Genomic DNA, 25,145 nt, shown 5'->3' with positions numbered 1-25,145 from the left:
GCAGTTAACTGCAGCCGGATTTTTCAAAATTTCGGCAGTTAACTGCCGAAGAAAACCTCGGTAGTTAACTGCCGAGGAAAACTGAACATCCAAAACTTCACAAAATTCTCAATTTCTCTCCAATCTTCGCCAAATCTTCTTTCACGAATTGCAAGCAAATCAACGGGACACTTATATTATATAGTAGTGTTCAGGTTTGACTAGACAACTAAAACTTTGTCATTAGTAATAAAATACTACTACTACACTCTAGAAAAAAAGTAACGATAACGTCTCATTGAAAATTGCTTATTATCAATACATGAAGTTACAAGAACAAACTTTAATTTTCATACCGAGGAAATCTTCATCATTCTAAAAAACATTTCAATATCATTCTAAATTATTTTGAAAGCCGGATTTTTACACAAACGTTTAAAATTCATCATAACGGTTCAAATAGCAAAAAAATATTGGTGCAAATGCACAACTAAATTAAACCAACATTTTTGTACATTAAACAAAGTAAAAAAAGCCCATGAAATTAAAAATAATGTCATCAAAGTAGAAATATACAAATATACAAATATACATAACTCAATGTGATCAAAAGACTAAAACTAAAAAATAAGTCATAAAAAAGAAAAATAGTACTACTGGTCCTGATCCTGCTGATGGTGCCTCCTCCTCGGCCTCTGGGCTCTCCTCCTGGTCAAAATCGGCGCGATCTGCTCCCTCATATGGGTCATGGCCTCAAACCACTGCTGAGGGGTCATGCGCATGACCTCCTCCTGGCCTAACTGCGCATCAGCGTAGGCAATAGCGCCACTAACCATGTCATAGGTGTCAGGCGAGCTTCTCGCCTCATACCGCTCCCACTGATCTGCAATGATCTGCTCTTCATTTGCAGGCCTCGGAATATCTCCTGGAAGAGGTGGCAAGATCTGAGGGTGAGACACCCTAGTGTACCACAGGACATAGCCATCCGCCATGTATCCTCTCCTGCCTGCTCACCCCGATCGTCCGCCTTAAGCGTGTGAGTGCGGAAGTCGACGAACATCTGCACAATGGAAGGCGGTGGGAGGTCCCTAACATCAGTCGGATGTCTGGGGATGGTCTGCACGTATCCGTACTGCCTCAAAACCCTCTCGGGCAAGTGACGGTACACCCTACGGACACCGCACATAATCCACCCAGAATACCAAAAAACAACCTCGAAGTCCTCTGTGCTCCTCGTACGGCCTCCAACATACATCATCTAACTGTATACGATCGAGCAGTGATCGATACGTGATCCCCTCCCCATGACCCTTCTGGAGCTTCCACCTCGCTGCAACCGGATAGTTTTCCAGGTAGTCAGTGTTGAGATCAACACTGAAAAACCCAGGAAAATGCGCCAAAAACCATGCCTGCACAAACCAAACAAATAGCATTTATAAATTATTACGCACGGAAAAATATAACAAAAAAATAAAATTTAACAAAAAAATAAAGTTAAGATAAATATAAAATTTAAGTTTTCTTATAGTGAGCAGTGTCACGCTCCCCCCAAGAGCTCTGTGTCCAGGCCTACATGCATCAGCCAACTCGCCGTATAGGTAGGCGAGGGTCATACCTCCCCAGGAATAATTACGCATCCCTGCGTAGCCGTCCACCATGGTCGTCAAATATATCAGCTCGATGCGCTTGTTGCTTCTATCGCCAAACAACAAGCATCCGACCAAGTACAGAAGGTAACACCGGATGCAGTATGTCCTAACCCTCGCCAGCTCCTCAAGCTCCTCAGGATCCTCCGTACCCGCCAATAAGTTGGCCCTACCAAGGTACGTGGTATAGAAGTCCCTCAGCCTCGGGTACCTAATGTACCCACCGTACTCCTGGTTGCAGATCTTTTCAACCTCATGCTGGGACACACCGAGATACCTCATCAGCAGTGCCGCTCCCTCATGCTTGGGCATCTTCTTCCCATGATCCAACATCCGCCCCTCAATAGGAAGATGCGTGAGACATGCAACATCATCCAATGTCACAGTCATCTCCCCCATCGGCATGTGGAAGGTGCTGGTCTCCGGATGCCACCTCTCGCATAAAGTCAGTAGCAGGGCATGAGGCACGGTGGAGTACCCCAAGTAAACCAAATCATGTAGCCCGCTCTGCTTAAGAGGATCCCAAAACCAATTCTCATTCTCGTTAGGGCGACCGAGAGTGAGAATCTTGGCCCCATGATTAATCGGTTTAAGCACGCGGATCTTACGAACCTGAAATAATAGAAAAATAAATATGGTTTAAACAAAAACAGATATAAAGAAAACAATTAAACATAAAAAAATAGAATTAAAAAAATAAACATATAACAGTGTATATAATAATTAAACAAATACACATTTAAAGAAAAGAATTAAATATACAAAATATAATTAAAAAAAAAACACATATAAAACTGGATATAATAATTAAACAAACATACATTTAAAGAAAACAATTAAACATACAAAATATAATTAAAAAAAAACACATATAAAACTGAATATAATAATTAAACAAACACACATTTAAATTAAAGAAAATATTTTAACATAAAGAAAAAACATTTTAAAAAAATACACTTACATTATTTGAATTATACCAGAGTGGCAACGCCACATGATCGGCATAAGAGTGGAGCAATGACAATTCAGCCGGTCCACCAGGAAATGGAGGGTCCATAGGTAACACCTCCGGTGCAGCAGCTGCTGCAATGTCATCCTCGCCTCCTGCATCCTGCTGCTGTGGTATATGATCCTGGTCATATCCACCATCCGTCACATCATGCTGTACCTGATCCTGATAGTTCAGGTACTCCACCCCAGTCTGGTCAATAGGCTGTGACGGGTCAACAACCTGTGACTCCTCAGGCTGTGTAGCCTGAGAGCTTCCTGAGCCATCTCCCACCCGACCTCTACCCCTCTTTGGGATGTGGCCGCTCTACCTCTCCCTGCGGTGGCTCTGAGTCATGACACGCCTACCACCAATCATCTTCGATGGATCAATGGGGTCCTGATCGGCCATATCTACAAAAAATAAAAATAAAAAATTAATATCATTCAACCACTTTATCAAAAACACTAAACCTAAACAAAACCTAGACTTTCACATTCAACCTAAACATAACCTAAACATAACCACTTTCACATTAAACCACTTTACCAAAATAAAGACATTGATTGAACCTAAACATTATCATACACATTATCATTAACATTCAAACGTAAAAAATCAAATGCATTATCATACACATTCAACCTAAACTAAACATAATTCAATATACACATTCAACCTAATTCAATATACACTTTTTCAATATGCATTCAACTTAATTCAACATACACTTTTTCGAATTACAATCAAAATTGTATCCAATACCTAAACTAACTAAATAATCAATAAAATTGTCATTGACACATTTTATCAAACACTTTGTGTGCAAAGTATCAAACATACTCAAAATGTGTTCTTTTGCCACCATTCAAAACCACATTATACCCTAACATCATTCAATCATCAATTAAACCAACTACATTCAATTATAAACTACATGCACTCATAAAAAATTCAATTCCTACATCAACCCTAACCACATGAAAACTACCATTTTTAAAATAAAAAAAAACCTACCCAAACTAACATTATGATTAAAAATGAGTCAAGATACTTACTTGTGATTAAATGGAGATGATGCACTTGATTTTGCTGAAAAATCGAATTTGGAGAAGTTGGATGGTTTGGAAGAATTTTGAAGAATGAAGCAATACTAGAAAACTGAGTTTCTGCGTTCTGGTTATGTTCAGTTTTCCTCGACAGTTAACTGCCGAGGAAATCCTCGGTAGTAAGCTGCCGCCGGTTTACTAAAAACTTCGGCAGTTAACTGCCGAAGGGCATTTAGGTAATTTACTCGTGTGGCACAGCCAAACCAAATGTGGGAACAACAATTCTCAATAATTTAAATTATATAAAAAGTATTAAGTAGCTTTAGAATGTGAATAATTTCTCACGTTTAATATTTAATTGGCTAAAATGACATGCTTTTTTTAGTAATTTTCTTTTCTTTTTATATTTCTTTGTCCAAGCCCAGGTTTTTTTTTACCCAAGCCCACTAAAAGTTCTAAGTTATAGCAATAACCCTAAGTTTGTAAACAACAGCCGCCACACTAATAAGCTATCTCAAATCTCTATCATACTAAATGTTTCATCTTCATTTTATGCTTGTTCTTCTTCCTTCTTGATGCATCCCTCCAATTCTCCTATTCTTCTCTTTCTCTGTTTTACTATGAAGGATAGTTGCACCTTTTTTTTTCTTTCCTTCTATTTTACTGGATTCGACTGATTCCCAAGCTAGATCTATTTTATTCTGAAATCACAAATCACGGTTCCACCTGCAAAACCTGATGAACCGGCGGTTTTTTCGGTTTTTTGCCGGTTTTCCGATTTGTTTTCCGGTTTTGAGACCATCCGGTTTTTATGTCTCTCCGGACCGGATGCAGGTCCGGTTCCCGGTTTACCCGGTTCGACCGGCCGGTCCGGTTTTAATTACATTGGTTATATGTATATATGATGTTTTAAGATGTTGATTACCATTTGATGTTGTTATATTGTGATATAATTATATATGCATTACTTGAATTACATGTGAATAATTGAGACGTTGTTGACTTGCATTTGATATTATTTTGTCATGCTGTTTTTGTATTCTGCTGTGTTGCTGTTGTTATTTAACTAAGCTGCATAAGTCGGTCTAAGTTGATTAAGATGTTGATGATGATGTACCAAATTATTGGACTATTTAAGAGGTCGTTGAATTAAGATGTTTAAGAGGTCGAGTACATGCATTAGCATTCAGCGATTGGGGCTTGATGCTCCGGAAATATAATAATACTCAAATAGCGATTGAGGCTTGATGCTCCGGAAGTATAATAATACTCAAATAGCGATTGGGGCTTGATGCTCCGAAAGTATAATAATATTCAAATAGCGATTGGGACTTGATGCCCTGTATTGGTACCACATGCATATAAGAGGTCTAAGTTGAATAATCGAGTTGAAGTTGCATTGTCGAGTCAAAGTCGTTGTTGATGAATTATCATCCATGAGTTGTTAAGTTGTTGATGTATTATCATCCATGAGTTGTTAAGTTGTTGTTGAGTTGTCTTCTATCCATGTGTTGTTAATGAAGTACTTATGAATAATTATGATTATGACATTGTTATGTTGTTTGTATTGATTATGATGATGTTTACGATGTGATGATTATGTTGTTATGATGCTTATGAAAATTGATTATGATATTGTTTATGATATTGATATAATGTTGATTATGATGATGTTATTGATGAGTCATTTATTGACTATTTTAATATGCTTTTTAGTTTAGTTTTATTTAGATTTTATTTGATTTTAAATTAGTATTATTTCCTTTTTAGGATAGTTTACTTTAAATTACATTTTATTATATTTCAGGAAAGAATATTGGATGGATTGAGTCTTGGAGCAAAAGAAAGGGAGTTGGAGCCGATTGGATGCAAAAATATGAAGATTGAGAGACAAAAATATGTCTCCCCCAAGTCAGAAGCTTGGCACGGCCCGTGCTAGCCTTGGCACGGCCGTGCCACCCTCCAGAGTCGCTTTTGCTGCTTTTGCTTAGATTTTAAGCTACTCTATTTTTAGCCCAAATGTAATAGCTTAGATTTTAAGTCGATTGAATGCTATAAATATAGTAGCCATCCATCACAAATATTCATCTTTACTTGGAATACAATAAGTGACAATTGTTTTTCTAATTAAAGTTCTTTTCTTTCCCCTTTATTTTCTTGTCATTTACTTTCATGCTTTCTCTCTTCTCCCCCATGTCTACGATGAACATGAGTGAGTAGACTTCTCCTTGTCTTGGGATTGTTGGATAAGTCTAAATGACATAATCTTAATCAGACCAAGCTCTAAGCCTTAATCTTATGTAACCCTAATTTCTTATCCGAATTCACCGCTTTAACATGGATCAACCATTATCAAACTGTGGAAACGAAAGTGGAGGGTTTGATAATTGTTTATCCATTATTCCAAATATCAATTCATAAAACGAAAGTGGAGCTTTGATATTCGAACAAGTGAATTCAGACAAGGATTGCAAAGTCAGCGAAATAGGCTTTGCAATCTTTGAGACATATAGTTTCGATCTTCAAGGGAACTAATAACAATCAAGTCAGCGAAATAGGCTTGGTTGTTAGAGGAACCAAAATCTAATAGTAATCAAGTCAGCGAAATAGGCTTGGTTGCTAGAGGAACTTAAGAGAAACTGTCTTGAGAAATTAGGTCTAAACATAACATTATAAGCTTATAGCTTTGGTTTGAGAAGGACTTGTTATTTAGATGAAACCAACGATCTCAAGGCTCCTTTTATTATTATCTTTCAAACGCTTGAAAACCCCCAACTTACAATTCTCTTCTCTCTTCTAATCATCTCTAAAGGTTAATTAAATTGAACTACTCCCTGTCGGAACGATACTCTTTTATACTACTTCGGTATGACCGTGCACTTGCGGTTTTATCTCATCAAGTTTTTGGCGCCGCTGCCGGGGAGTAAACTAATTTGATTAACTCTTTCTTTGTGATTAGAACTCTCTTCTCTTCCTCTTTTCTTCTACTTCTTTCTTTTGTATTACCACTAACTGCTTGGGTTCTCGGTTTCTTATGCGAAGAAGTAAAAGTCTCGGAGAATTTATTCCTGAGATCGAAAGGTTTTTGCATAAGAAAAAGAGAGAGGCACAAAATAATACTACTATGGCTGAACGCACTCTCAAAGAGTATGCTACTCCTTCAACGGAAGAGCCACAAGCTATTATCGTGTACCCAACGGTTGCGGGTAATAACTTCGAAATCAAGCCTGCACTACTCAATTTGGTGCAGCAAAATCAGTTTTCTGGATCACCCACTGAGGATCCAAATCTCCATATTTCTTCCTTCCTAAGACTCAGTGGCACCATAAAAGAGAACCAAGAAGCCGTAAGACTTCATCTCTTTCCCTTTTCCTTAAGGGATAGAGCTAGCGCTTGGTTCTATTCCCTAGAAGTCGGTTCCATCACTTCATGGGACGATATGAGGCGAGCATTCCTTGCCCGATTTTCCCCCCCATCTAAAACCACTAAGCTTAGAGATCAAATCACGCGTTTCAATCAAAAAGATGGGGAGTCTCTCTATGAGGCGTGGGAGCGTTTCAAGGAAATGCTTAGACTTTGTCCCCACCATGGCCTAAAGAAGTGGCTTATAGTCCACACGTTTTATAATGGCTTGTCATATACCACTCAGATGTCTGTTGATGCAGCTGCAGGTGGAGCTCTAATGAACAAAAACTATACGGAGGCTTATGCCTTGATTGAAGACATGGCTCAAAATCACTATCAATTGACCAACGAGAGAGCCGTCACCACTCCTACTCCCTCTAAGAAAGAGGCAGGTATATACGAAGTCTCTGAATATAACCACATTGCTGCTAAGGTTGAGGCATTAACCCAAAAATTTGAAAAACTTAATGTTAATGCTGTCACACCTTCTTCTGCATCCCCTCCTTGTGAAATCTGTGGTATATCCGGTCATATCGGTGTTGATTGTCAGTTAGGTAGTGCTGCCAATATTGAGCAACTGAATTACACTCAATATAACCAAGGAACGAGGCCAAATCAAAATTTTTACAAAAATCCTCAAGGTTCCTATGGACAAACAGCACCACCTGGCTATACAAACAATCAGAGAGTGGCTCAGAAATCAAGTTTGGAGATTTTGCTGGAAAATTGCATGTTGAATCAAAACAAACAACTTCAAGAACTGAAAAACCAAACAGGATTTCTGAACGACTCTCTCTCCAAACTCAATACCAAGGTTGATTCTATCGCCACACACACCAAAATGCTTGAGACCCAAATCTCCCAAGTGGCCACCTCTTCTCAAACACCAGGAGTCTTTCCTGGTCAACCTGAAACATACCCCAAAGCTCATGTCAACGTTATTTTTCTTGGGGGTAGTAAGCTAGAAGAGACCGTTACTAAAGCCAAAAGTGTCAAGAGGGAGAGTGTTAGGTGTCTAGGTAAGAAAGGTGTGATAAAAAGTGAGAAACCGCTTGATAAGAACAAAGCCCTTACACCATTAAGGCTTACTAAGCTCAACTTGGAGGCTCAATTCACTAAATTCTTAAACATACTTCAAAAGATTTGCATTAAGATTCCCTATGCTGAAGCTTTGTCTCGTATGCCTCTATACGCCAAGTTTTTAAAAGAAATTTTTTCAAAGAAAAAGGCTAAAGATCATAATGAAACAATAGCTTTGACAAGGGAAAATAGTGCAATCATCAAGAAGCCACCTACAAAGCTTAGAGATCCAGGAAGTTTTGCCATCCCTTGTATGATAGGGAATGAAACCTTAAACCGAGCCTTATGCGATTTAGGAGCAAGTGTTAGTTTGTTGCCCTTACCCCTCTTTACAAGGTTGGGGTTGGGCGAGTTAAAGCCTACCGAAACAACATTGAAGTTAGCCGATCGTTCTGATTTCCAACCTGTCGGATATGTCGAGGACATCCACGTTAAAATAGAAGGGATAGACATCCCAACTGATTTCATGGTGCTTGACATAGATGAGGACAATGAGTGCCCTATAATCTTAGGACGACCCTTTCTCGCCACTGCGGGTGTTATAGTAGATGTTCAGAATGGTAGGATTGTTTTTCAAGTGAGTGATGAGTTGATAGGGTTTGAGTTGGAGAATTATATGAAAGATCCCGCCCTCTATTCTTGTAATGTGATTAAAGGTCATGATGTGAAAGAACGCTCATTAGCGCCATCTACACAATATGACCTCTTTGATCCCTTCTAAGGATACTTTCTTATAACGTCAAGCTAATGACTATAAAGAAGCGCTTCGTGGGAGGCAACCCACGCATTTAACTGCTTTTGTTTTGTTGTTTTGTTTTTGTAGGCAACTGTCCAAGTATGATTCGAGAAAAAGAAAATTTTTGAAGCTAATCCATCCAGAACCTTGGCACGGCCCGTGCCCACACTGGCACGGCAGTGCTAGACCTTGCTTCCCAAAACTAACCCACAATCCAGAAAGTTGGCACGGCCCGTGCTAAGGTTGGCACGGCCGTGCCCGATCCCATGTTTAGTTTTATCTAACTTTTCATCTTATTCATCCCCCATTCTCAACCACTCACATCTCTCATCCTCCCATTTTTTATCTAAAACCTCCATAACCACAAAACCTTGCACACTCCATATCTCCCTCAAAACCTCACCAATTCTCAAAATTTCTTCACCCCATCAACCACAATCCACATTTCAATCATAACCCTTCCATCAAAAACAACTTTCCTCCATCCCAACCAAAAATCATCAAATTCGTAGCCCCCTTTCAACCCACTAAGAAACCCACAAATTCTTCACCAATTTACCCAACCCAACTGCTAACACTTACTCAAACCCCAACCCCATAACCCAACCAACCTTTTTCACCCAAAAAACAAAAGGTCAACCAAGGTTAAGGATAATGTTATCTAGGAAAGGTGGAGCAAGCTCTTCCGGAGGACCACAATCAAAGAAGAAAACGCAAGCCAAGAATCATGGCATAATCTTCAAGGACACCAAGCAAAGGGACAGGTATAAAATTCTTCTCTCTAAACCTTTGCATCCTTGTCGATATCCAGATCCTTATACTTTGAGTGTGCTAGGACTAAGGGATAATGTGTTTAGCTTACTAGGAAATTTAGGATGGGTTGATATGCTTAGACCTATGAAAGGTTTCGAAAATTTCACTTATGAATTCTTAAGTTCTATTGAATTTACGAAGGATAAAGTGAATTTTGACAACCCCGACCATAGAGTCTCTTTCCGACTTTTGAATATGGATTATGAGATGTCTCTTGAAAATTTCTGTTTAGAGATGGACTTCGCAAATGCGGGGTTCATCCATGACTCTTGGAATCCAAATTTAAAGTCGGAAAACTATGACCCCACTCTCTTTTGGAAACGCATTAACGGGTTAAGGCAATATAATCCTCGCAACAATAAGGCTAGTAACATTCACAACCCAGTACTTAGATACCTCCAGAGAGTCATGGCTTGTACCATTTGGGGTAGAAAAGAGGTAGGAACAACTAGGACGGATGAACTTTTTATGCTTTGGGCAATGCTTAGTAACAATCCCGTTAATACTTGTTTCTACCTACTTGATTACCTTTCCTCCATAGGAGCTAGACCTGATAATAGAGCTGAGATAGTAGTCGGTGGTATCATTACCTTCATCGCTAGGAAGTTTGGAGTGGGTGAGGAAGATGGGATAAAACCAATTGAGGGCAACAATAGGCTTAATATTGAAACCCTTGTTGCTATGAACTTCATTAAGAATCACCCACCCATGACTTATGCACTTCAACTTCGCATACCTCTTTTATTTCTACTTCCTAACCCATCTCGGACTAACCCCGAGGTGGAGGAAAATTTGTTGTATGTTGGTGATGGATTACAGGTACATGAAGAGCATAATCAAGGTGACGAAGAAGGTGCACACATGCACCATGCAGAGGAGCCCCATGACCATAACGACAACAATGAAAGATGGGCATGGATGCAAACCGAGGTACAAAGGATAAGCACCGAGCAACAAAGGCAAGGTGTTGAATTGTCCGGGCTAAGAAATGATGTCCTAAGGGGCAACCGCATATCCGAAGAAAATAGCCAAATGCTTCGAAACATGATGCAACACTTCAACCTCCAAGGCCCTCCCTATGGACCTCAATAAAAATGTGAGCTTTCCTCTTCCTCTTTTTCACCTTATCTCTTCAATCTCTATCTCACTCTTCTACCTCTCCTTCTCTTTTATTTTTCTTTTATCTTGAATCATTGAGGACAATGCTTCTCCTAAGTGTGGGGGGAGCCTAATAAAGTGTCTTTAGTCGTAGTGTTTCCAAACTCCCTTGAACTTTATTCTTTTGTTTTGTTTTATTGTAAAAGGCATGGTTAAGTAGCTAATTTTTATTGAAAATATCATGACACAAAATTTTCATTGTCTCCTCTTATTTGATTGATTCTTGTACATGAAAGCAAACTCTTGTGTTTTAAGTCTTCTTGATATACCCACATCTTGTTTTAAAGTGAATAAAATTCTCCAATGAGAAAAACACAGAGTTGCTTCCCTTGAGTAAATGTATGAATAGGTATTTTAAGGAAATGCGTTTTAATCTTAGTGGTGCATTAACCTTTAAAGATTCTCAAAGTGCCAGTAGTATAAGTTAATATAAGGGAGCTCATAAAAAGCCAAAAAGCCAAATAAATTCCAAGATCTCATCATTGAATCTAGATTGGGGAAGGAGGTAGGCCCTTCGACTTCCTACGTGAAGATGATTGTTATCTTGAGGAAAAACTTTAAAAAGCATCATTGAATCTAGATTGGGGAAGGGGGTAGGCCCTCCGACTTCCTATGTGAAGATGATGTTTTAAGGGATACCATTGAAATCTAGATTGGGGAAGGGGGTAGGCCCTCCGACTTCCTACGTGAAGATGTTGTTCCTTAAATAAAGAACTTAAATGTGCAAATGGCAAAGAACAAAGATTCTCAAATACTCCCATCTCTCTTATATGAATTATAGAAGGAATCTTTCTTGGTTGGTTTAGTGCTAGGATTAGACCATGTTTCCTCATAATGCCTATCTTATACAGGAGCAAGAAAAGGGTTGGACTTCACACACACACTCACTTGAAACTTGATCGTTGGGTTGAATAAAAATTACAAGAAATGCTTGAGTTTGTGATTAGTGTACATTTGGGATTTAAGCCCTTGAGGAGACATGTGCTTTAATTGAATTGTCATTTGATAAAATTGTTTGTGCTACTATGTTTATGCCTTTTGCTTGAGGACAAGCAAAGATTCAAGTGTGGGGGAGTTTGATGAGTCATTTATTGACTATTTTAATATGCTTTTTAGTTTAGTTTTATTTAGATTTTATTTGATTTTATATTAGTATTATTTCCTTTTTAGGATAGTTTACTTTAAATTGCATTTTATTATATTTCAGGAAAGAATATTGGATGGATTGAGTCTTGGAGCAAAAGAAAGGGAGTTGGAGCCGATTGGATGCAAAAATATGAAGATTGAGAGACAAAAATATGTCTCCCCCAAGTCAGAAGCTTGGCACGGCCTGTGCTAGCCTTGGCACGGCCGTGCCACCCTCCAGAGTCGCTTTTGCTGCTTTTGCTTAGATTTTAAGCTACTCTATTTTTAGCCCAAATGTAATAGCTTAGATTTTAAGTTGATTGAATGCTATAAATAGAGTAGCCATCCATCACAAATATTCATCTTTACTTGGAATACAATAAGTGACAATTGCTTTTCTAATTAAAGTTCTTTTCTTTCCCCTTTATTTTCTTGTCATTTACTTTCATGCTTTCTCTCTTCTCCCCCATGTCTACGATGAACATGAGTGAGTAGACTTCTCCTTGTCTTGGGATTGTTGGATAAGTGTAAATGACATAATCCTAATCAGACCAAGCTCTAAGCCTTAATCTTATGTAACCCTAATTTCTTATCTGAATTCACCGCTTTAACATGGATCAACCATTATCAAACTGTGGAAACGAAAGTGGAGGGTTTGATAATTGTTTATCCATTATTCCAAATATCAATTCATAAAACGAAAGTGGAGCTTTGATATTCGAACAAGTGAATTCAGACAAGGATTGCAAAGTCAGCGAAATAGGCTTTGCAATCTTTGAGACATATAGTTTCGATCTTCAAGGGAACTAATAACAATCAAGTCAGCGAAATAGGCTTGGTTGTTAGAGGAACCAAAATCTAATAGTAATCAAGTCAGCGAAATAGGCTTGGTTGCTAGAGGAACATAAGAGAAACTGTCTTGAGAAATTAGGTCTAAACATAACATTATAAGCTTATAGCTTTGGTTTGAGAAGGACTTGTTATTTAGATGAAACCAACGATCCCAAGGCTCCTTTTATTATTATCTTTCAAACGCTTGAAAACCCTCAACTTACAATTCTCTTCTCTCTTCTAATCATCTCTAAAGGTTAATTAAATTGAACTACTCCCTGTCGGAACGATACTCTTTTATACTACTTCGGTAAGACCGTGCACTTGCGGTTTTATCTCATCAGTTATGATATTGTTATATGTGATGAATATGATGTTTATGTTGTTATAAGATGATGTTTATGATGTGATGATTATATTGTTATATATGATGTTAATGATGATTAGAAGTTGATTGATGATTTAATGAAGTATTACATGAAGTATTATTATTGCTAAGTGATGAAGTTTAAGTTGTTAAATGTAATTGATGAATTATATGCTTAATATTATTATTTGTGAAATCTCACCCCTTCTATGTTTCCCACCATGGGTAACTTGCAGGTAACCAAGAATAGTTGATGTCGTGTGAGGTTTCTCTCTCGTGTGTCTTAGGTGCTCTGATACGTAACGGGGTGAGAATTTTGTTGTTGCTTTCTATTCCTTACGTATTTCTTAATGAAGTTTATGACTATGTTTTTAGATTGGATTTTTATGTGACATTTACGAAGAGGCCTTCGTGCCAAAGACTACTATTTTTAGAAGTTGAAATAAATTCCGCTGCGAAGTTTTGAATATTTATGTTGATTGAACTTTGTAGGAAAATTAGTTAATTATATTCCATGTATGATCTTTTAGAAGTGTAGCATCCATTTATATGTGAATTACTCTGATTATCTTTATGAAATTTTTATCTTGGAAAAACGGGGTGCTACATGAGTACCGGTACACCTCAATTTGTAAGGTGTACCGTAGAAGTTCCCTATTAATTATATATCTAATGTATTTTTTTATATCATTATCTAACTAATATATTAAAAATTTATTTATAAGATATTGTAAAATAAAATAAAATTAAATGTTGTCAAAATGAAAGAAAGGGTCGCAGGTTTCTTTTCCATTCCAATTTCAGTCTCCCTCCCACCTCTTTTCCCCAATTTCAATCTCCCTCCAACACCTCCAAAACCCTAAAATCTCAAACTCACTCACTCACCAATCTCAATTTTTGCTCAATCGCTCAATTTTTGCTCAGTCGCTCAGTCGCCGTTCACCAACTAAGTCGCTCAGTTGCTCAGTCGCCGTTCACCAACTCAGTCGCTCCTCACTCCTTCCTCCTTCCTTTTCCTCGTTATGGCTTCACACGCTCTCGCTCTCACACTCCCAACCTAGCCTACACACTCGATTTAGATTCTTGTCACTTCCAAACCTAGCTTCTCACAATCGGTCCAATAGTTCCAATCGGTGCTACAATTGCTCAGATTCCAACTCACTCAGTCCACAATCCATCAGCATTGATTTTATTGCTCTAAAAGGTTAGTGAATCACCTTTGCTAAATTGATTTTATTGCTGCTAATTTGTGATTTAAAATATTAAGGTTTTCTGATTTGGTCTGAGTTCTTTTGATAAGTTAACACGTTTGGGTTCTTTTGGTTTGGATACACATAAAATTTGATTTGGGTTCTTTTGGTATAGTGAAAATTTTGATTTGGGTTCTTTTAGTAGTGTAGTAGTGATGTTTTATCAAAATCTAAACTTGTTGAAATGGGGTTTGTGGGCTATGTATATGGATGATGATAGTGATGAAAGAAGCAAAGTAAATTGGTTTTATTTATTGAGGAGAAAAAAAGGACAGAACAGGATTGCTTAGTGAAACAAGGAACATGAAACAAATATTTTTTTTATAAATTCCCTTTTGAAATTAATTATATTTGTTTCTGAATTCTGGTTGTTACTTCTAATTCTGGTTGTTTCTGAAAAAAAGGACAGAACAGGATTGCTTAGTTGTTCTTTTCAAATATCAAGTTGTATTCTAATTCTAGTTGTTACTTCTATTTTAATTTAAGAATTCATTGTCTGTTTACCTAATTGTTTATTCCTTTTGGTCATTCACATATATTTTCATTAGGCTCAGTAAAAGAAGCATTTCACGCTATTGGTTTTTTAAGTCTGCTGCTATTTATGTAAGTCCTTTTTGCCTCATGTTTTTTTGAACTTTAACTAATAAGTTTGCACATTTTTCTGATTGGTTATTGCTGGAACGATTATTCATTGTGTTGTAAATCATGGAAATATAGATTATGTCTTGTAGGATATATATCTGATTTGCTTCTGTTTTGTGCTTTTTGTTTCTAAAATATAATGACACCATGCATGCACCTTCACTGTTCATCATCTTCTTGCCGTTCGCTGCTTCCATCACTGCTTCCATCACACTAATCGCTCGCTCTCACTCTCTTCCTTCAAGATTTATCCAATTGGTATCTTTCTTTTCTCTCTCAACTCCTCTATAGGTAGACAAAAAAAGAAGAAAAAGAATGAGAATTAGAGAATCGGTAGAGAAAGGTAGTGTTTTCGCTGCTCCCTTTTCCACCATGATATAGCCGTGTCGGTGTCCTAGGTTTTTTTTAGATTAGCTGTGTCCGTTTCGTGTCCCGTCTCCGTGTCCGAGTCCGTGCTTCATAGGGTTTTGAGTGTAATTCTACAAAACCAATCCAAAAGTTCAGTTTTGTTCGTAAACAGACTTAAACTTCCTCTATTTAATTAAAATATCAAACGGTGTCCGAATTGAGTAAACAAACATTCCCTGGAAAGCTTAGAATGTCAAGAATATAAATATAATTTTAGTTTTGGTGTTTAAATATCCAATTTGTACAGTTTTACTAATGAACGTGTGCAGGTGCAGAAACATGTTAGCAATTTTTATTCAACTTATAATCAGGGTTTTGCTCACTATACTTATTGAAATTCCACGATTCTAGTGCCTATTATGTAGATAATTTTGTCTACTTTCTAATGGTTCAAGTTCCACTCTCAAAAGAATATTTGTATCTTAAGTTATACGATATTTATAACAGAGTATCTAAGCTGCAAAAGTCAGAATTTCAATCTATTATTTTTTTTTTTCTTTCACTTACTCAATTGATCATACTTCTACATTTCTTAATCTATGACATTATTACCATGATATAATAGTATAAAAGTAACTTTATGCTGATTCAAATCTGTTAGTGTGCATTTAGGTTTCGTCATCAGGTGTCGCCGTCGTGGTTAGGTAAGAGCTATGAATTGTGGGTTGAGAGTTAACATGTGTTTATCTTTTTGAATACCCTGCGTACTACCCATCCATCTTTCTGAATTACTGATACAGTGTAGTCGAATTGAATGTATCATTGCATTTTTTCCTTGATGTTAAACCTGTGCATATTTTAGAGCATTAATCAACTCTTTTTATTTCTGTTCCAGACTGTTTAGGCAAGCAGACAGGGATGTCTGGACGAGACAAAGATAAGGGTAAGGCTCATGTTGTAGATCATGGGAAGCCGAAGAAAAAGAAGAATGGATGAATAGATGTTTCCTCAGACCCTACCAGACAGTGGGTTCGACCGACGGGGATTACCTTCCGTAACATTGATGAACGGACTGGTACTCCTATTCCTACTGCTACTACTCCACCTCCTTACCCCACTCCATTCCCGACTATTCCTCCCGCACCATTCCCGCCTAATCCTCCCGCACCATTCCCGCCTATTCTTCCCGCATCATTTCCAGCAGCTACTACTAGTCAGGCTACTACTAGCCAGCCCCCTTCCGCACCATTCCCGCCTATTCTTCCCGCATTATTTCCAGCAGCTACTACTAGTCATGCTACTACTAGCCAGCCCCCCATATATTCTAATCCTGGTTTTGCCATGCCTGGATTTACTCTGCCATCCACACACTCGCCAAACTACAACACCACCCGGTCTAATGTCCGACAAGGCTTTAACACATCTGTTCCATCACAATCATCAAAGGCTTTAACAACAACAAAACAACCAAAATGAAAAGGTACCGTCTGGGGGTGATCAACAACGCCGACAACGGCGTCAAATCATTGAAGACTGGGAGTATGTGGATAACCTTATTGTGTTTACACCAACACCTGAAACGTAAGTAATACAAATTTAATTTGTTACCTATGTTTGACTTAATTCTTATTAATTTTTTAAATGCATAATTTAATTAACAATTCAAATTTGTAGGTTAGAGCCATCCCACGGAGTATCAGAACATATTAGAATGGCGATCCAGACGTTTTACCCTAAATATAGGCGTTGGGCCGTATATACAGATCTTACTACCGATGACAGGAACAACCATTTTAAATACTTTTCGGTAAACACATTTTGTTGAATATTAAATAATTGTATTTAATTTATAATATGGTTTATTTTTTACATTATTGAATGTCTAATAATTTTTTTTATTGCAGGATTTTTGTAGATGGGAACCTCATCATCACACTCTTGTATAGAGAAACTTTCATAGGGTAGCTGCAAGACGTTTATCAGATTTATTATATGATGAACGGAAGGAATTGAAAAACCGTAAGGGCAATTATCGTACAGAATGGATCGGAGAGAAAAGTTGGGAGTTATTGCTGAAGTATTGGAATGAAGATCCACATTTTAAGAACCGGTCCAGAGCTAACAAGCTGAACAGAGCATCTATTGTAGGAGGACAGTTGCACGCACAAGGCTCTGTCAGTACCGCTACCCATGCTAGAAATTTTGTAAAAAAATATATTTAACTATTTATATTTCTATATGTATGGATATTAAATTTGCCAAAAGTTCTAATTGGTTAATATTTGTGTGTACAATTAGCGAAATAGATTGGGTAGAGATCCTTATCCAGAAGAGATAGTTGATGAAACTCGTTTCATTCAGAATCTTGGTCGGTATGTCGATGCTCGAGCTAGCAATACCCAGGTAAATTTTTAATAATTTTATGTTCTCTGTGTTCATAGGATGTGGGTTGTGTGTCGTGTGTCGGTCATATGTGCATTGTCAATTAGTGCTTGTTGGTTGGTGCCTTTCGTTTTTATTTGATGCTTGTAAATATCATATTGTTAGTTAAATTATGAGCCATATGCAATGTTAGTTTCTGAGAATATCTTAATAGGAGCCTGTATTGCTGGAAAATATATGGTTAGAAATATTGTTGTTCTTTTTGTGGTTGTGGTGGCTGCATCACTGGTTCTGTTCTTGCATTTTTGGTTGTTAGGTTTGGCATGCTGTTCTGTTACTGACAGTGGTTAGGGAGTGTTTTTCTTAGGTGATCCATTTTCTGTATGTGGCTTTTCTGTTTTGGTGTTGATAGCTTGTTGCTGCTGTGTGTTTTTTTTTTTTTTTTTTTTTTTCGGTTTTGACTTTATTATATATTACTTTACTTTATAGGCAGCTTATCGCACGGAAGCAGCGGAGTTTTTGGAGGAGAATCTTGAGATTCCATCATATCCAAAAATTCCCTTCCCCATTAAACTTCAATTATGGGAAAAGGCTATAGAAAAAGGAAGACCGGATGGAGGAAAAGGAAGAAAGGGTAGAATGTACGGTCTTGGGCCGTTAGCCGGCAATGTGGTACATGGAGATTTGTTCTATGTTCCTCCTCCACCAGATTCATCATCTCGTTCTAGAGAGCTGCCTCTTGAGATGCAAGCAATGATATAACGAATGAACCAGAAGTTGCAATCTCAAAATTAAAGGAGGCATTGGCAAAGAAAGAAGAATCGGAGAATGAGTTAAGGGAATTACTGGCCAAACAGGCCGAGGAAATGAGAAAACTCAAAAGGATGGTTGCAAAAAGGATGGGTGGCATGAAGAGTAGGAAAACATCGGAATCATCGTCGCGATCGAGTCAATCATCACCGTCGGTTCAAGAAGATCGAACACATGACGACGACAATGATGATGATGATGATGAGGACGAGGATGAGGACGAGGACGAGGACGAGGAGAGGGATGATGATCATAACGAGTAACTTATATTCTTGTTGTGTATTTCAATGTTGTTTTTAGCAAGTTTCAGTTGCTGTTTTTTGGTTAGGGACTGATTTTGGGCACTTTTGGGGTGTTTTAGGTGGTTACGGTCAAAGAAAATTTAACTTGCATTCATGAATTTTATTTTATGTAATTATTTATCAACATGACATGTTTTGTAGGAAACAAATTATCAAAAAATTTAGGTTATTTTCAAATTTTGGTGCACTTTTTTATTTTCGTTTTTTTTTTTTTTAAATTTGATTTTTATGAAATTTTGGCACCAAATATTTTGGCACCTCATTTGAATTATTTGGTGCCTTTTTCGAAATCAAAATTTGAATCTAATTTCTATTTTTTAAATATAATTGTTTCCTAGGAAAGTTTCGTAGGAAAACGTGTGTCAGTCTGCAATTTTTAATTATTATTGTTTCCTAGGAAATTTTCGTCGGAAAGCGTGTGTCATTGGTGACAGTCTGAACCATGCTTTCCTACTAAACTTTTCTCGATAATTCTGTCGGAAAAAGTATTTCCTCAGAAGTTTTTCGGAAATCTCGTAGGAATAGATCTGAAATTTCCTACAACTTGTTTCCTTTGTAATTTCTCGGAAATCCGTGTTTTCCTACGAAAAAAAGTGTGTTTTCCGAAGAATATTTCCCTAGGAAAATCCAATATTTCTTGTAGTGAGTGTGTTTCCTTGCATACAAAGAAAATTAACAAACTATACCCGTAATCAGTAGCCAATTACGTTATAGAACTTAAAATTTGTCTTGTCCGGTAAACAAAATATGTATTTTTCATGTTTTATACCTCGCTACCAATCAGACTGAATTATAACTGGATTATAAACAAAATATTTCAAAATATAAACAATTACGTTATAGCAGGCTACCAATCACACTGAATTATAAACAAAATATTTCAAAATAAATTTGATGCAATCCCCGGCAACAACGCCATTTGGTAAATAGAATTTTACCTACCCGCATACAACAGTATGTATTTTGCATGTTTTATAAAATATAAATTGTATCGGACCACAGTGACCACACTTAGTTTTGATATTGCTCAAATCCACAGAAGTTCAAAATCGTGTTTGTAATTGATCACAGTTAAAATATAACAAGATAGAGAAAGTTGTGCTAGGATTAGCATTCAAAAATATTTTCATGTAATGTTTCCTAGTAATCGTTCGTTTATTTTTTATGATTTAGATGTAACTCCACCCCACCTATCCATCAACATACATCTCCATTCCTAGAAAACGACGCGAGATTCATTGAATCAGCTTACTTGAGATGCTCGGTGGCAAAATAACAAATTGTTTCAAATGCATACATTAGGCGTATTGATGCTCGCCTAGCGAATCAAGCTTTCTTCAATGGAGGGAAAAGCCATGTCTTCTGATATTTCTTGAAACTGTCTTAGCTTGCATAGCAGGCTGTTTTTCTCCTAGCAATTAACTTTAGAAAGTCCTCCTGCAACTCACTGTTTTGACTCGCTTTCAGCTCTGAGTTGGCTTCCAACACATTTACTTACATCATTTTGTTCCGAATGAATCGTGTCCAATACTTACAAAAAGGTGCGGGAAATAGACATAATAGTTTTTTTGGCATGGTTTTGCAATATAAACTATATTTGCATACAATTTGGGGTATTTATATTAGATTTCATTCAAGACAAGTCCATAAGTGTTATGTTGGGCACGTAGTGAGTGCCTCAACAATAAATTTTAATCATATAGTTAGTCATATAGTGCTTAAATAATAAACTTGGCACATAAGTTAATTAGTCATATCTTCAACGATAAATTTTATAAAGTCCATAGCCTTATAATTGTTATCAAAGGATATAACATGTAGAGATAAACTTCATGTTAGTTGACTCACCTAAATTCATTCATATGGTAATTCTAGTTAAGGATGTCTTAAAGGACTCGTGGTGTAATTAAGCTTTTTTTTATTTATGTTATATATTTTTGTTTTAGTATTGATTCAGATTTTATGTTGTGATTTTCTTCATAAATAAATGTCAATGAGGTTGTTATTGTTATAACCATTTTTGTATTGTTTGTACAAAAACTGAATTTGCAAATCTCAGTTTGATCTCGCTCGCTAAAGATTTCAGGTGTACACTTGGAAATAGGTATGATTCAGTGAACATATTGCATGCAATTTTCATGTTACTTACTCGTATCAATCTATGTCATCAAATACATTGACATAATGATCGTCGAGGTTTACTCAATTTTTACATTAGTGATGACGGTCATAGTGGTCCCATGAATAATATATGAGGTGGAACATATTAATTTCCAAGTGGTTATGATTTTGCACTAATATCCTCAATAGATCAAACATGTCATATATCTGTTTATTTGGGACTAAAATATGATTATGATTTTAATCTTTATAGAATATGTCTTATGATTTTAACCTAAGTCTTGCATTTTATTTTTGTTCAAGTTGTCCTTAAGCGATATTCTATTTTGGAACATATTGATGTGCTTTCCTAGGTTGATTAACAACGTTACCCAAGTTCTTATCAACATGGGTTGTGACGCCCCAACGTACTAACTTAAAGAAAACCTTGTAATTAATAGACAAACTCAGTATATAGCTTAATGGAAAACAAATACATTGCATCAAGATATTATATAAGATCAAGTAGCAAGGTACCACGCTGATAGTGACATAAACTTATTACAAGGTATACGGACCAACCAACCCAAAACACAATTCCAAAAAATCTAAAGACCCATGCCAAAACAACTCAAAGAATACGACTATACGCGTGTTTGGATTGATTTGTTTCAGTTATGAAAATAAATAAGTTTTTATACATTATTCATGAATTTATGAATATGAAAGTAGTTTATGAAGATACAACTTTCGTTAATAACATCTTATAAATTAACTTAAAACTTATTTCTTTGAATAAACTATTTTTCATAAGCTTAAAAATAAATTAACCGAAATGAACCCATAGAAACACGTAGTGTCAAGTGATCGCCACTTCATCTTCTTATTTCTTCTGTAAATGAAATGCCCTTTCAATTCAAACTCCTGACCAATAAGTTCCAATTCAACTCTTTTCTTAATGGCTTTTATATGTATTTAGTCTCTGCAAATAGATGTTATTTAAAAATTGATCCCTGTATTTCTTAATCCATGCATTTTGCCCTGCAGAAATTTAATCACTTAAAATTCCGTCCCCTCCCCACTTAATCACTGTCACGTCACTAATTACAGGGGTATTTTTGTAATTCCACATTTGTAATTACAGTGACGTGGCAGTAATTAACTGGGCTGAGGGACCAATTTTTAAGTGATTAAATTTTGACAGGACAAAATACCAGGATTAAGGAATATAGGGACCATTTTTTAAATGATCCCTGTTTGGAGGGACTAAACACATATAAAAGCTTTCTTAATTAGAAGGAATGCTTTTAAAACGAGGAATAGGGACACACATCAAAGGATGAGCCCTAGGAAGGGTCAAAGCTGGTTTCTCTTCCATGTTAACTGTTCCATCACCACTAACCTTCCAATAAAAACATTGAATCATTGCAGCAAGATTTGTTGGAACAGCTTGAAGTGCTAATGAAGCACCAGGGCAAGCCCTTCTTCCAGTTCCAAATGGCATATATTGCAAATTCTGTCCCTTAAAATCAAACTTATTCCCTTCACTCATAAACCTCTCCGGCTTGAACTCGAGCGGATTTTCCCACAGTTTGGGATCCTTACCCATTGACCACAAATCAACAAATAAAATTGTCTTTGCTGGAATATCATAACCATAAACGACGCAACTTTCGGATGCTTCTTTAACGATAAGTGGTACTGTAGGGTGAATTCTAAGGGTTTCTTTGAGTATTGCGTGCAAATATGGAAGTTTAGGAAGATCAGGTTCTTGAATTAATCTACTATTTTCTGTTACTGAATCAATCTCTTGCCTTGCTTTCTCCATTATATGTGGGTTGTTTATCAACTCAGCCAAAGCCCACTCCATTGTTATCGCAGATGTGTCTGTTCCCGCAATAAACATGTCCTGCAAAAACCATAGACTAAAATTAGTATAATCTTTATAAGCAAAATACAATTAATCCGTATGGGTTAGCTGCTCCAATGTCGGCTGTTGCTATGTTGGAAGTAAGTCTACTCCGTCAAGTTTAAAATAAAGGTCATGCTAACTTGTGCCCTTAGCTGCTTCAATATCTAACAGAATAAATTTACACAATTTTCTACACAAAAGTTTCACTTTAAGTTCCTTAACATATGTTCTAAAGATACAAGTTAATATTTTCCTTAAAACAAATATTTTATCTTACCAAAAAACTAAGATTATAGGATTTTAGGGTTAAATAAGTTTTTTTGGGTATAAATATATTAAATTTTTATTTTAATTCTCATAAAAAATTTGACATGTTTTTCGTCACTACAAAAAAATTTAACATAAAGTTTTAGTAGTTGTTAAATTTAAGTTTATTTAATTATCTATAAATTTTTAAAATTTTTGAATGTGGTCTATAATAAGAATCATATATATCATTAATTGAATAAATCTAACATATAGAGTTATGTTTATAATAATAATCGAAGAGTGTAAGTACATATAAAAAATAAAAAATGGATCATCCTAACTTGTGCCTTAAGGACGCATGTTAAGCAACTCAAGAAGAACAATTTTATATTAAAAAATATGATATGTTAATTTTTAAAAAGTTAAATACACGACTTTTGATACATATATTTCTATAATAAATTTCTTAAAAAGTGTCCATGACGGCGAATTATCATTTTCTAAATAAAACACAGACAGACAAACAAGTACCAAGTCTATTTTTTCCTAATAATTAACAAGGACTTGAGGACATAAATGGATAATACGCTGATCATAATAAGTGAGAAAAATATAGAAATTAGAAAACTTGCATACCATAATAAAAGCCTTGATATTCTCTCTGGTCAATGTTATTTCATAGCTCTTATCCTCAAGTTTTTCCAACAAAATATCAAGTATATCCCTATCATGAGCACCTTCACCCTTTACCTTTCTTTTCTCTTGATGTTCCCTTATGGCCCTCTCCAACATTATGTCAAACCTTTCCATAGCAACTTTAAGCCTTTTATGTATTCCTTGTAAATCCAAATTCTTGCAAACCCAAATAAAATCTGACACATTAAACGTCCCTCCAAGCTCTAAAATGTCCTTCAGCATCTCCCTAATTTCTTCAACTTCACTATCATTTTCAGAACATGTTTTACTTATTGCCATTCTTGCTATAATGTTATTGGTGAGAGTTAAGAGCTCGCCGCCGACATCAACGGCGTTGCCAGCTTCTCCTATCTTCTGCAAAAGTTTTAAGAATCTCAATGACTCTTGTTGCATCAATGGAAGGAATTGATCAAGTGTTCTTTTACCAAGAAGCTCTGACATGCACAACTTCTTAACAAACTTCCAATAGTCACCATAGGGTGCAAACACAAATCCCTTTGAGCCATATTCTATTTGCTGAACTGCAGCATTTGCAAAACGGTTCGAGAAGAAAGTTTCATTGGTTTTTAGAAACTCCTTTGCGATATTTGGACTTGAAGTTACTATACATCGCTTAGAGCCAAGAAAAAGTTGCATTATAGGACCATAGTGTTTTGAGAGTTTGTGAAAACTTTGGTGAGGTACTTTAGAAATAAGGTGAAGGTGTCCAATGATAGGTAAGGCTGGAGGAGACGGTGGAGTACGGCGGTTCTTGTTCTTCTTTCTAGTTAGTATGGCTCGAACTGCTATAATGGAGAGTAGCCAAACAAAGAAAAGTTGGATATATTGCATTTCAGACATACTTAAAAATTTTAAAACTGGAAGAAAAACATTCTCTCAAAACAAGAAAAAATTGGAAGAAAAACTATATGGTGGTTTACCTAGTTTGGAACATAAACTTAAGTGATAGCACATTAACCGTAATCTTATGTACATGAATGCCTATGGCACTACTTATATATAGAACCAAATTGTAATGCCACTGTTAGACCTCTTATAAAACCTCATATTAATGTTTTAAAAACCGGTATGTAATTATGAATTTAATAAATTAGAAGCATTAATGCGAAATATATTGCTATAAGCTAAAATGTGAGTTACAAGTCCTCGTAAGTTTAGCTTAGGTGATATGAACAATGCATTATATATGTAAGGTCCGAGGTTTAAAAACCTCGTCAGAAAAAAAGTGAGTTACAAGTATACAAAATATATGGAGTATAAAAAAGGAGGCTTAC

The 25,145-nt window shown here is 36.3% G+C and overlaps 1 protein-coding gene, 1 long non-coding RNA gene and 1 other non-coding gene across 4 annotated transcripts; 1 reads left to right on the top strand and 2 right to left on the bottom strand.

Annotated features, from left to right (window-relative positions):
* Window positions 1–7,152: 7,152 nt before the first annotated feature.
* Window positions 7,153–7,259, bottom strand: LOC120577957 (small nucleolar RNA R71). The gene has a single exon (XR_005643933.1). It is a non-coding gene; the product is annotated as a small nucleolar RNA R71 (small nucleolar RNA).
* Window positions 7,260–13,952: 6,693 nt separating this feature from the next.
* LOC112418177 (uncharacterized) lies at window positions 13,953–18,874 on the top strand. Of its 2 annotated transcripts, XR_005642106.1 has the most exons (7): window positions 13,953–14,384; window positions 14,979–15,330; window positions 16,316–17,001; window positions 17,095–17,227; window positions 17,325–17,594; window positions 17,719–17,823; window positions 18,292–18,874. It is a non-coding gene; the product is annotated as an uncharacterized lncRNA (long non-coding RNA). The 2 variants fall into 2 exon arrangements; XR_005642105.1 differs by lacking the exon at window positions 13,953–14,384 and having other exon boundaries at window positions 14,960–15,330.
* Window positions 18,875–21,466: 2,592 nt separating this feature from the next.
* LOC25480571 (cytochrome P450 93A3) lies at window positions 21,467–24,848 on the bottom strand. Its single transcript, XM_013586966.3, has 2 exons — window positions 23,812–24,848; window positions 21,467–22,923 (listed from the first exon to the last, which is right to left on the bottom strand). The coding sequence occupies exons 1-2, from the start codon at window positions 24,709–24,711 to the stop codon at window positions 22,303–22,305; spliced, it is 1,521 nt and encodes a 506-aa protein (XP_013442420.1). The 5' UTR covers window positions 24,712–24,848; the 3' UTR covers window positions 21,467–22,302.
* Window positions 24,849–25,145: the final 297 nt, after the last annotated feature.

The sequence above is a fragment of the Medicago truncatula genome, chromosome 1 (assembly GCF_003473485.1).
Source record: "Medicago truncatula cultivar Jemalong A17 chromosome 1, MtrunA17r5.0-ANR, whole genome shotgun sequence".
Classification (NCBI taxonomy): domain Eukaryota; kingdom Viridiplantae; phylum Streptophyta; class Magnoliopsida; order Fabales; family Fabaceae; genus Medicago; species Medicago truncatula.
This window is presented reverse-complemented; position numbering and strand designations above follow the sequence as displayed.